This window comes from Heterodontus francisci, chromosome 1 (genome assembly GCF_036365525.1).
Source record: "Heterodontus francisci isolate sHetFra1 chromosome 1, sHetFra1.hap1, whole genome shotgun sequence".
NCBI lineage: Eukaryota > Metazoa > Chordata > Chondrichthyes > Heterodontiformes > Heterodontidae > Heterodontus > Heterodontus francisci.
In genome coordinates, this window is record NC_090371.1 from 193802126 (window position 1) to 193816169 (window position 14044).

Here is a 14044-nt window from a genome sequence, read left to right on the forward strand (position 1 = left end):
AAGAATTAACAAGTATTTGGCTAAAGTAGTCTTTTCTGTGCTTTTTGAAAAAGACCTCAGCAGAGAATTTTTTTTTTTAACCAGTGTGAGAGAGTGTGTGTTTGTGTTGGCTATTTAAAAGGGAACTTTCATATTTCAATCTGTGTGTTAATGTTTTGCTTCTTTACTGGATAAGTCTTGTTTTATAATAAACTGATAATTTTGTGGTTTATTAAAGAAACCTAGTTGGTGTATTTTATTCGGGGCAAAGAGTAAATGATTGACCGTATCGGTAACTGGATAGACATTTAAATATATGTTGTGACTTGTGGAACTAGAGAAAGACAGTACATTACTCCTTCCTCGGTCGTAACAATAGTCATCAGTTCAATTGTGGGGCTTAACAAAGAATTATCAAAAGAAGAAATGAACAGGAAAACCAATTCCAGAGAGATTATCTTATTCAAGTTGCTCCATGTCTACAGAGGGGAAACCAAAAGAATTATATGGGCAATATGTTTCATCATAATTCGAATCATACCAAAATACTATACTTCAATGAGGTGGGCACCTGTGTTGTGCAGCTAAAGGCAGAGGTATCGGCCCTGACTATTCAATGACTCTGCTCCAGGATTTCGGATAGGGTCAAAAGTGGGCAAAAATCATACTCCCTCCCCAATTCTATTCCTTCAATCTGGATATCAGAATTTCTGCCCCAGGTGTTGCACCATGTTAATGGAATCAGCGATCCAGGATTTTTATTTGGTGACATCTTACCTTTACTCCAATAATCTCTTCTCCGTCCCAAAACAGGGCCAATTCCTTCCAATTAAAGGATGCTTTTTTCCGATATAAATCCAATGGACCACTGGGAAAATCCAAAAGCAGAGAATCCAAGGTATTTCCCTCAGCTTTCTCTTCTGTGGGATTGATTGTACTCATCTACAGCAACAAATATTTAGACTTGTAAGTAACAGCAGTAAAGCTTACATCAGAATGTTAGGATGTAAAAATACTTCAGTACTAGAGTCATAGAGTTATACAGCACAGAAACAGGCCCTTGAGCCAACTGTGTCTGTGCCGGCCGTCAAGCACCTATCTATTCTAATCCCATTTTACAGCACTTGGCCCATAGCCTTGAATGCTATGGAGTTTCAAGTGCTCATCTAAATACTTCTTAAATGTTGAGGGTTTCTGCCTCTACCACTCCTTTAGGCAGTGTGTTCCACATTCCAACCACCGTCTGGGTGAAAACATTTTCCTCAAATCCCCTCTAAACCTCCTTCCCCTTACCTTAAATCTATGCCCCCTGGTTATTGACACCTCCGCTGGGGGAAAACATTTCTTCCTATCTGCCCTATCTATGCCCCTCATAATTTTGTATACCTCAATCAGGTCCCTCCTCAGCCTTCTCCGCTCCAAGGAAAACAACCCTCGCCTATCCAGTCTCTCTTCATAGCTGAAATGCTCCAGCCCAGGCAAAATTCTAGTGAATCTCCTCTGCACCTTCTCCAGTGCAATCACATCCTTCCTATAGTGTGGCGACCAGAACTGTACACAGTACTCCAGCTGTGGCCTAACTAGTGTTTTATACAGTTCCATCATAACCTCCCTGCTCTTATATTCTATGCCTTGGATAAGAAAGGCAAGTATCCCATATGCCTTCCTAACCATCTTATCTACCTGTGCTGCTGCCATCAGTGATCTATGGACAAGTGCACCAAGGTCCCCTTGAGCCTCTGTACTTCCTAGGGTACTACCATCCATTGTATATTCCCTTGCCTTCTTAGTCCTCCCAAAATGCATCACCTCACACTTCTCAGGATTAAATTCCATTTGCCACTGCTCTGCCCATCTACATCATCCTGTAATCTAAGGCTTTCCTCCTCACTATTTACGACACCACCAATTTTCGTGCCATCTGCGAACTTACTGATCACACCTCCTATATTCACGGATAATTCATTAATGTACACTACAAACATCAAGGGTCCCAGCACCGATCCCTGCAGTACACCACTGGTCACAGGCTTCCAATTGTAAAAACAACTCTCGACCATCACCCTCTGCCTCCTGCCACGAAGCCAATTTTGGATCCAATTTGCCAAATTGCCCTGGATCCCATGGGCTCTTACCATCTTGACCAATCTCCCATGCAGGACCTTATCAAAAGCCTTACTGAAGTCCATGTAGACTACATCAACTGCTTTACCCTCATCTACACATCTAGTCCCCTCCTCAAAAAATTCAATCAAATTTGTTAGACTTGATCTCCCCCTGACAAAATCATGTTGACTATCCTTGATTAAACCCTGCCTCTTCTAGTGGAGATTAATCCTGTCCCCTGTCCCTCAGAAGTTTTTCCAATAGTTTCCCTACCACTGATGCTAGACTCACTGGCCTGTAATTACCTGGTTTATCCCTACAACCCTTCTTGAATAATGGTACCATATTCACTGTCCTCCAGTCCTCTGGCACCTCTCCTGTGGTCAGAGGGGATTTGAAAATTTGTGTCAGAGCCCCTGCAATCTCCTCCCTTGCCTCACATAGTAGCCTGGGATACATTTCATCTGGGCCTGGGGATTTATCCACTTTTAAGCCTGCCAAAACCGCTAATACCTCCTCCCTTTCAATGCTAATTTGTTCAAGTATATCACAATCCCCCTCACTGATCTCTACGCCTACATTGTCCTTCTCCATAGTGAACAGATGAAAAGTAATCATATTAATCACCTACGTCCTCCGGCTCCACACAAAGATTGCTACTTGATCCCTAATGGGCCTTACTCTTTCCCCAGTTATCCTCTTGCCCTTAATATACTTATAAAAGCGCCTTGGGATTTTCCTTTATCTTGCCCGCCAGTGTTTTTTCATGTCCCCTCTTCACTCTCCTAATTACTTTATTTAAGAACCCCCCTATACTCCTCTAGGGCTTCCGCTGTTCTCAGCGCTCTGAATCTGCCATAAGCCTCCTTTTTTTCCCTTATCCAATCCTCTACATCCCTTGACATCCAGCGATCCCTGGACTTATTGGTCTTACCCTTCATCTTTATGGGAACACGTTGGCTCTATTTCCTCTTTGAATAACTCCCACTGGTCTGATGTAGACTTTCCTACAAGTAGCTGCTCCCAGTCCACTTTGGCCAGATCCTGTTTTATTATATTGAAATCAGCCTTCCTCCAATTCAGTACCTTTATTTCTCGTCCATCTTTGTCCTTTTCCAAAACTATCTTAAATCTTACAGTTATAGTCACTATTCCCGAAATCCTCGCCCACAGGGCGGCAGGCATTGATTCATGAGGGAGTTGGAGGTAAAAATTAATTTACTGTAACTTTATTAATGCTGATGTTATTTGTGTGTCCTAACAAGGGTTGTAACTTGCAGGTTGTGCAGAAGGTTTAATCTGAATGTTATGCACTGCTGATAGGGACCCATGCAATATTAGTTATTGCCTGAAGGAAGTACCTGAAGTGAGCCAGTCACAAAAGCTGGAAGCTATTACCTGTGGTCAAAGCATTTGTTCTGCTGTTCAACAATGGGAATTGTTCGTGATAGACTGTACTCACGTGGCCCTTAGAGCACCAGCTGGACAGTCGGGGGCATTCATGAAGCGCAAGGGATTCCATTCAATGAACGTTCAGCTCATCTGTGATCATCAGAAGCGAATCATGCAGGTGTGCACGTTACCCTGGTAGTTGTCATGATTCTTTCATTCTCCACAACTCACAGGTGCTTGCAATTTTCAGTCCTCCACAGAGAATGGAGGGATGGATACTTGGCGACGGGGTTATCCTCTGAAGACATGGCTCATGACACCAGCGAGAAACCCAAGGGGTGAGGCGGAGGAACGATACAACAGGAGGCACGCAGCCACCAGAGTGACAATCAAACAAACTATCGGCCTCCTAAAGATGAGATTTAGGTGTCTTGACCGCTCCGGTGGTTCACTGCAGTACGCACCGTCGAGGGTTTTCAGATTCATTGTCGTCTGCTGTGCCTTGCATAACCTGGCGATTGAACATGGAGATGCCCTAAAGGATGATCAATGTCAGCGCAACGTGTCATCAGATGATGACGATGTTTCTGATGAGGAAGATGGGCATCAGTCTAATGATGATCATGGAGAGGAAGCTGAATGTAACTTGGCTCTAACTGCTAGGGAAACAAGGGAATCTCTAATAGGAATGCATTTCAGTTGAAATGATCTAAATCTTCACACATTTCAATCTGATTTATGACATTAATCATTGCGAGGATCTGACAGTGCAAAATCTCTAACATTTAGGGGGTGAGACAAAGCGAATAACCAATCCATCACATCATGAGGGTCGCGAACCAAGTGTGTGGCCTCACATTTGAGACAACTTTAGGGTGGCACAGTGGCGCAGTGGTCAGCACCGCAGCCTCACAGCTCCAGCAACCTGGGTTCGATTCTGGATACTGCCTGTGCGGAGTTCGCAAGTTCTCCCTGTGACCGTGTGGGTTTTCACCGGGTACTCCGGTTTCCTCCCACAGCCAAAGACTTGCAGGTTGATAGGTAAATTGGCCATTATAAATTGCCCCTAGTGTAGGTAGGTGGTAGGGGAATATAGGGAAGGTGGGGATGTGGTAGGAATATGGGATTAGTGTAGGATTAGTATAAATGGGTGGTTGATGGTCGGCATAGACTCGGTGGGCCGAAGGGCCTGTTTCAGTGCTGTATCTCTAAATATAAATAAATATAAACTTGAGTTGAATAACTATGTAGGATCTGACGTCAGGAATGACATGTCCAATGATAAAATCTCCAATTTAATCAAATACTATTGATTTACAAATCAAATAAATGTACTTCAAGTCACCCAGTGCACCAGTAGTGAAATTAAAGTGTTTTCTTAATCCGTTTATGCGTGCTCATTCGTGTGCATGATCCCTTGCCACCAGACCTACCAGAGGCAGATGGCTGATCTTGTTGCCGCCCTGCTTTTGATGACTTGGGCGGACGTCCTCTGCATGCCCGCGGCAGTGAGGGCCCTGGCATCTCAGGGTTCTCATGACAAATATCATGAGCACCCTCTATCACCCCGGGATTTAGCGGTTCACATGTCCCTGGCGGAGGAAGCAAGGAACTGCAGGATGCATCAGAAGCGCCGCGAGAGGGGCTCCCATATGCGATCAGCTGCCCCTGTGTCCTGAACGGAGGGGCGGGGGGTCAGTGTGGCAGTGGTGTGAAGTATCAATATAACTTGACTAAGATTATTGGAACAGTCTGTAGCCGAGCTAATTTACTCATTTAGGAACCTTAGCCGCAAATGCTATATTCCAATTCAACTTTCTGATGTTTAAGTGATGGGAGAAAGGTGTGGGGAATGAAATACACAATGATACTCTAATAAATTAGATGTTGGCTTTCTTAGATATTCTGAGGCCTGCCATTGGAAGTGTGGCAGGGTGGTCATTTGTTCATTCTTTTGCCCTGATGCTGATCTTAGTTGAAATCATGAGGTCAGTTAATTAGAATATTGCTGGGCAGGATAAAGACACCTGCCAGTAAGTTGTGGACTGCATCTGGAAGGCTTAGAAAATGTGGGGGTATTGCAGAAAGTACTTTGGAGAATGCAACTGTAGAACTTAAGGCTGGATCACTCCTAAAGAACCAGCACACAGGCATATGAAGACATGGCTCAGGAGGAACAAGAGTAGTTGTGGTAATAAATTAAAAGTACTGGGCTAGTAATTTATGGGTTCAAAACCTACCATGACAAGTTGTAAAACTGAATTCAATAAAGCTGGTAATTATCAAAGAATAATACAGCACAGGAGGTGGCCATTTGGTCCATCATGCCTGTGCCAGCTCTTTGAAAGGGCAGTCCAATTAGTCCCACTCCACTACCCTTTCTCCTCACCCTGGAATCTTCCCCCGTCCCTTCAAGTATTTATCTAAATCCTTTTTAAAAGTTGCAATTGAAACTGCCCACTTGAACCTGCAACTTTCTCCTCACTAACATCTGGAGGTTTATGCCCAAGTTAGTAGAGCAGTCCCACAGACCAATCAAGCAGACACACCTACAGAACCATATCTGTCAAACAACATCCCTGACTTCTCCAGTATCACTACTGGATACGTCCCATTTCACCGGTAGACAGAATCATATTCGTGCATGGGAGTTGCTCGGAGTGGCTCTGAGAGTCCTCAACATTGGGGGCAATTTTAACTCCCCAGGCCAGGTAGGGGAGCAGGAGATGGCAGTTTAAAATTGTGAAAATAGGAAACCCAATCAGTCTCCAGCACATCCACTTCTGGTTTTAACCATGGTAGGATGGGGGCGCAGGTGATCAACCTGCAACATCCCCATCAACCGATCTCTCCAGGACCCCGGCCCCTCAATCTCCCCACTCCTTGCCTGTGCCAGTCTTCACATCCGATAGCCAGCCAGCTAGTTGTGGCAGGGAAATGGAATCCAACAATTTAAAAATCCAAAGCAAAATACTGCAGATGCTAGAAATCTGAAATAAAAATCAAATCAAAAATACAGGAAACATTCAGTAGGTCTAGCAGCATCTGTGCAGAGATAAAAACAGTTAACATTTCAGGTTGATGACCTTTCAGTAGGACTTTTTAATAAAGGGTACAATTCTAAAGGATTGCAGGAATGGAGAGGCCTTTTGGCAGGGTGCGGGGGGCGCGGAGAAATTCATGCACAATCATTGAAGTTGGCAGGGCAGGTTGAGAAAGTGGTTAAAAGGTATATGGGAATCTGGGCTTTATAAATAGAGGCAGAGTACAAAAGCAAGTAAGTTAGGATGATCCTTTCTGAAACACTAGTTTGGCCTCAACTGAAGTATTGTGTCCAATTTTGGGCACCACATATTAGGGAGAATATAAAGGGTTTGGAGAAGGTGCAGAAAAGATTTGAGAATGGTTCCAGGGATGAGGGACTTCAGTTACATGGATAGATTGGAGAAGCTGGGATTGTTCTCCTTAAAAGGTAATGATGAAATTTGATAGAGGTGTTCAAAATCATGGCGGATCTAGACAGAATAAAGGGAGAGAAATTGTTCCCATTGGTGGAAAAGTTGAGAGCCAGGGGAAACAGATTGAAGATGATTTGCAAAAGAATCAAAGGCAATGTGAGGAAAAACTTGTTTTTTTAATGCAGCGAGTGGTTAGGATCTGGAATGCACTGCCTGAGAGGGTGGTGGAGGCAGATTCAACTGTGGCTTTGAAAAGGAAATTGGATAAGCATGTGAAGAGAGAAAAAAATTGCAGGGCTACAGGGAAAGGGCGAGGGAGTGGGACTAGCTTAACCACTTTTGCAGCAAGCCAGCGTGAGCTCAACAGGCCGAATGGCCTTCTGTGCTGTAGCCATTTTATGATTCTATAAGCAAAACATTTCCTGGCACTTTTCAAAATGCTTTCTTTTAAAAGAAGAAAAAGCTCTTCAGGAAATGGTAAGGAGGAACAACTCTGAAGCAAATAAAAGAGTAGTCAATTCCACTAAACCACAACCATGTCACTTTTCATTTTGTTATCTAATGTTCAAAACAAAGAACGTTTTATATTCTTAGACTAGTGAGTATCACTGAAGTTATTTTGGCTTAAAAAGTGTGACTTTGTTTGATATATCTAGTTTGAAACCAACACAGCTCAGTTTGCCACTTCGTGCTTTGGGAAAAAATGACCAAAGTACAAAAAGTCATGATATTTGAATGTTATATTCTGTTGGATTTCATTATCATGCAGCTTTCGAAGAAAAGGTTTTTTTCCTACTGTAAAAGGGTTTATGTTGAGTCTCCTCCTTGTGCAACAAGCTGCAATGCGTTTCTCTCACTGAGCCATTTGCTATATTATTAAAATAAAAGGTCAGGTACTCTCAGAAGAGACCAATCGTAAGAATGAGCTTCGTTACATAGTTTTTTTTTATATATGTAAGTTTTTAAGAGAATGAACAGAGACCATTATGTACTTGTATATCAGTTACCCAACTTCTTTACACAAAATAAGTAACAAGATTCATGTCAAGTAGAACATGGGGAATAACTGTAGAATATTTCTATTGCAAGAATTTTACAAGAATTATTTGCTAAAGCGATTCCAACAACACAATAATTTAATATGTTCAGAGAATAATTTAGAATGGCTTCACTTGGCAATGCTGCAAATGTTACTCGATAAGCAAGGCTCAGCACAATATTTAAATCTACATTTAAAGAACAGCAAGACATTGATTACAATAATGAAATATAGGTTTATTGCACATTTGTTGAATATCATTGTGACCAAGTTTACAGGAGGATACTTACAGAACATCTATTTGCTGCTTAAAATCTTTTCAGATTATGATGAAATTTGATTTTTCCACCATTTCAGAAAGGGCATCTCTAATTCACAACACATTTGAGCTCAAAATTCCTCTTAAAAAAGGAAAAAGTTTTCTTCTGTAATTAACAACCTACTAATAAAATTGCAGGAAGGCAGAACTTTCAGTAAAAACAATTTTGTTCATAGTTATTTTTCTGCACTTTCACTTTAACAAAAAGAGACTGGAGATATTTAAAATTTAATCTCAGGTATACAAGGGCAAATGAAAAACAATGACTGTATTGTCTAGCACTAGGAAACCTGAGACAGTATTAACAATATATTTTTGTACAAGCTGTAATTAACTTAATGCTCAGGTACTAAAATGAAGAGAACTGTAATGAAATCAGATTGCAAAACTGAGATGGGAGCACAGAGGGGTGGTCAGGGAGACAGTGTCAATCACAAAAACGAAAAACTCTGCATTTACAGAATTTTAACATGCCAAATTCTCAAGATTTTAATGTACTATCGTATCAGCTTGACCAATTGGTAGCACTCTCACATCTGAATCTGAAGGCCACAGTTAAATCCCTGTTCCAGGACTTGAGCACAAAGCGCTGACATTGAGGGAATGGTACATTGTCATAAATAGTTTTTTGTTAAACTGATGTACTGTCTTACTGTTTAGATGAACATAAAAGATTCTGTGGCACTATATGAAGAGGAACAGGGGTATTTTCTTGGTCTCCTGACCAATGTTCTTCCCTCAACTAATAGGACCAAAAACAGATTAACTGGTCATTTCTGTTTGTGACTACACTTCAAAATAATCCAGAACATCCTGAGGGCATGAAAGGCCCTAAACAAGTACAATTTCTTCTTTATTTGGGTTACCCACAAAAATATGGCAAAAATCACACAAGGAGAACCATTAGTCACTTGAAAATCGAAAATCCTCACTCATAACATGGTCAAAAGATATATTTGGTCAGCCAGTTGTGGAAATCCATCACCATGTTTAATAATCTATAAATCAAGCGACTGAGAAATCTACACTGATACAATTTCTTTGTCTAAGATGAGATGCCTACTCTTTCTGTAGGCACAAACCACATTTACCCATATCCAAAGAACTTAGTCATCAAGGCTTAGGGATTCCTAAGTATATGCCAGGTAATTGCTGGAGTTTAACTAAAAATATTTTGACGAAAAGCAGGGGAGTTCTCCCCAGCATCCAACCCAATATTTATCCCTCAAATCAATGTCACAAAAACAGATTATCTGGGCATGAGTACATTACTATTTGTGAGAGCTTTTTGCGTGCATAGTGGCTGCCAAGTTTCCTATATTTCAGCAGCGAATACACTTCAAAAGTACTTCACTGGCTGTAAAGCCCTTTGGGATGCTCTGTGGTCATGAAAGGCACGATATAAATGCATATCTTTCTTTTTGCACAACCAGTACAAAGCCTGGGTAAGTCATCTACTACTAATCCAGCCAGAATCATTCTATGTACGAGTGTACTGGCCTTCAGAGTTATCTGCAAATTAATCCCAATCACCAGTGGCAGGTCTACACCTCCAGATTTGATTTGTGAACCAGACTTGCTTATCAATAACCACAATGTCCTGCGGTACCGAAGCATTGCCTGCTTCAAGTATTGCATTAGAATCAAGAAAGTTTAAGGCACAGAAAGAGGCCACTTGGCCCATCACGTCTGTGTTGGCTGAAAAATAATTCACCCATTCCAATCCCACCTTCCAGCATCTGGTCCGTAGCCCTGCAGATTTTGGCATCTGAAGTGCATATCCAGACTCCTTTTGAATGAATTGAGGGTTTCTGCCTCGACTACCCTTTCAGGCAGTGAGTTCCAGACCCACACAACCGTCTGGGTGAAAAGGTTTTTCCTCATCTCCCCTCTAATTTTTCTACCAATCACTTTAATCTATCCGTCAAAATCTATGAGTCATTGACCTCTCTGCTAAGGTGAATAGACCCGTCACCTCTACTATATCCAGGCTGCTCAAAATTTTGTACATTTCAATCAGATCTCCCCTCAGCCTTTTCTGTTCCAAGCAAAACAACCCCAGCCTATCCAATCTTTCCTCACAGCTGCATTTTACCAGTCCTGGCAACATCTTTGTAAATCTCCTCTGTACCCTCTCCGGTGCAATGAAGTGATCAGAATTGCACACAGTACTCAAGTTGTGGCTTAACCAATGATTTACAGTTCCAGCATAATCTCCCTGCTCTTATATTCTACACTTCAGCTAATAAAGGAAACGATTCCATATGCCTTCAGAACCAGCTTATTCACCTGTCCTGCTACCTTCAGGGATCTGTGGACATTCACTCCAAGGTCCTTCACTTCCTCTACACTTCTCAGTATTTTCCCATTTATCGTGTATTCCTTTGCCTTATTTGACCTCCCCAAATGCATCACCTCACACTTCTCTAGGTTGAATTCCATTTGCCACTTTTCTGCCCATCTGACCAGACCATCAATGTCTTCCTGCAGCTTACAACTAACCTCCTCGCTATCTACCACACGACCAATATTTCTGCCATCTGCAAACTTCCTGATCATGCCCCCTACATTTACGTCCAAATTGTTAATATATACCACAGAAAGCAGGAGACCCAGTACTGAGCCCTGCGGAACTCCGCTGGAAACAGCCCTCCAGCCATAAAAAAGACCCGTCAACAGTTACCCTTTGTTTCCTGCCACTAAGCCTATTTTGTATCCAGCTTGCTGCATTTCCCTGGATCCCATGGGATTTTTTTTTTAAACCAGTCTGCCATGTGGGACTTTGTCAAAAGCCTTGCTAAAATCCATGTCAACTACATCAACTGCACTACCCTCATCTATCTTCCTTGCTTTTGCTTCAAAAAATTCGATCAAGTTGATCAAACAAGATCTTTCCTTAACAAATCCATGCTAACTATCTTTGATTAACCTGTGCATTATTGCCTCTGCTATACAGGGTTAACTTGGTTTCAAAGTTCAATTGCCAGATGTTTGATCTTGCAGCTGCATGACACAAAAGAGACTCAATTTGCCTTTCTCACCCGAGCTAGAGGATAAAACTGGCAAGAATTGAGTCCACGTTAGGTAGTCAGCCGCTCACAAACAAGACGTCAGCATCAGGATTCACCATAAAATATGCTTGCGCATTGCCACCGTCCTCTTGACCACAACATTATACACATGTAACTTTTGTTCCATTAGTTGTAGGTACATGACTTCATCAGTACCCACTTCCCTCCACAACTGAATTACAGTTGGCACCAAACTCCATATCTGGACTATAATCATCTCCTAGTAGGTGTTGAACCAATTCTCAGTTTTCTCATTCTTTACACTAATCAATATTGTGTAGACAAAAAACCTGTAGAAACCACCACTTGGTTATCAGCTTCCACACAGGAGGAGAATTCTTCCCCATCCTTTCTGATTACTCTGCAAGTCACAAAGGCATCCCATAAACACATCAAAATCTAAACAAAAACCTGAGGAGAGTCACCGATATCAATAAAGTTTCTCAGTAGTTTTTAAGCTTGCCAGGATCGCCTTTATCAGTCTAAATTTTCACTTTCAGAATCAGGACATAGAGCTTTGAAAGTCAGGACTGTCAAATCAGAAATACAGGCATAGGCATGTTCATGCACACAATTGGTCATGATGTCAGAGTGTCAAAGACAAAAATTTATACCAAAGAAGTTAGCAGTGGTAGAAATAAAAACTTGCATTTATATAGCACTTTTCACATCCCAAAGCACTTTTACAGCCAATGAAGTACTTTTAAAATGTAGTCATATAGCCATCACGGCCCATCAAGTCTAGCTGGCTCTCTAGAGCAATCCAGTCAGTCCATTCCCCCACACCATCCCCAAAGAACTGCAAGTTTACTTCCATCAAGGGCCTATCCAATTTCATTTTGAAATCATTAATGATCTCCGCTTCCACCACACTTGTAGGCAGCAAGTTCCAGGTCATTGTAAAAAAAATTCCTCCTCACGCCCATCCAAAACATCAAGTCTGTGTCCCAACTCCTTGTACCATCAGCTAATAGGTATAGCTTTTCTTTGTCCAATTCAGCTAAACCTGTAATAATCTTTTACACCTGTATCAAATATCCCCTCAACCTCTTTTGCTCCAAGAACAACAACCCCAGCATCTCCAACCTTAACCTTGCAGCTAAGAACCCTCATCCCTGGAACCATTCTGGAAATTCTCCTCTGGACCCTCTTACGGGCCCTCACATCCTTCCTAAAGTGTAGTGACCAGAGCTAGATACAATAACTACTAGTGGTCTAACCAAATCTTTATAAAGGTTCAGCATAAATTCCCTGCTTTTGTACTCAATACCTCCATTTATGAAGCTTAAGATCCCATATGCTTTGCTGAACACTCTCTCAATTTGTTAAGCCACCTTCAAAGATCTATTCTCACACCTCCAGGTTCTTCTGTTCCTGCTGTCATGAAAACATGTCATGTTGAATGATGAATTTTTTTTAAATCCACTGGCTGGAAACCTGAATATTAAACTGGTGGAGACTAACCACCCAAACCTTGCAAGCTTCTAACTCTGCCTGCTGACCATGACCACCGAGGCATATCCTCCGTTGTACACTATAGTGTTCAGTGGTTTAATTGGTCGGTGATTGTGTTAGTCTGTTCATCAAACTATGCTACACTGTATGCTACAGTTCCGAAGGGTCACTGACCCGAAACGTTAACTCTGGCTTCTCTTTCCACAAATGCTGCCAGACCTGCTGAGTATTTCCAATACTTCTTGTTTTTATTTCAGATTTCCTGCATCTGCAGAATTTTGCTTTTATCAGAGGATAACTTCCTTGCTTTTCTTCAAAGTAGTGCTGTAGGATGTTTTACATCCACGTGAGATGGCAGACGGGGCCTTCTGTTTAACATCCATTCTGAAAGATGGCACTTCCGACAGTGCAGCACTCCCTCAGCACCACACTGGAATATCAGCCTAGATTTTTCGGCTCAAGTCCGGGACTGGGATTTGATACTACAATCTACTGGCAGGGATAAGAATATTACCAACTGATCCATAGCTGACATCCTAAGCACTCAGCAGAGTCAGAAGGTTGTGGGTTCAAATCCCACTCCAGAGACTGCAACACAAAATCTAGAATGACACGTCAGTAAAGTTTGCCTCAGTATCCTGGCTGATATTTATTCCTCAGCCAACATCATTAAAACGGATTACCTGATCATTATCACATTATTATAAAAGCAAAATACTGCGGATGCTGGAAATCTGAAATAAAAACAAGAAATGCTGGAACCTCTCAGCAGGTCTGGCAGCATCTGTGAAAAGAGAAGCAGAGTTAACGTTTCAGGTCAGTGACCCTTCTTCGGAACTGACAAATATTAGAAAAGTCACAGGTTATAAGCAAGTGAGGTGGGGGTGGGGCAAGAGATAACAAAGGAGGTGTAGATTGGACCAGCAGCACTGCCTCACCTTATCTCAAAGCTGTTCTACTCCGCAGTTTCATTTCATCTTTCGTCTCATCCGACGCATTAACAAAAAACTTTTTTTCTTCCTTTCAGGTGTTAAGGAACGCAAGCTCCAGCAGCTGATGGGGACTAATGCCCCTCCAGATCCTCCTTCCGCTTCACTTCCCTCTGACCCCACCCCTTCTGATCTGACCCCTTGCCGTGTATTCACTATACCCTCTGACATCCCCCTCTCTGATGCTGAGCGTTCTGTACTCAGCAAAGGTCTCAGTTTTATCTCCTTTCGCCCCC

At 42.1% G+C, this 14044-nt stretch overlaps 1 protein-coding gene across 3 annotated transcripts in view; it reads right to left on the reverse strand.

Moving 5' to 3' along the window:
• acox3 (acyl-CoA oxidase 3, pristanoyl) overlaps nt 1-14044 on the reverse strand; it is a 192686-nt gene that overhangs the window by 166793 nt on the left and 11849 nt on the right. For 2 of the 3 annotated variants that reach the window (XM_068039930.1, XM_068039915.1), the window contains exon 2: nt 757-921. In XM_068039930.1, coding sequence (XP_067896031.1) covers nt 757-921 — 165 coding nt within the window. Of the gene's footprint in view, nt 1-756; nt 922-8264; nt 8376-14044 lie in introns of all 3 variants that reach the window. The other variant, XM_068039922.1, reaches the window with a different exon arrangement.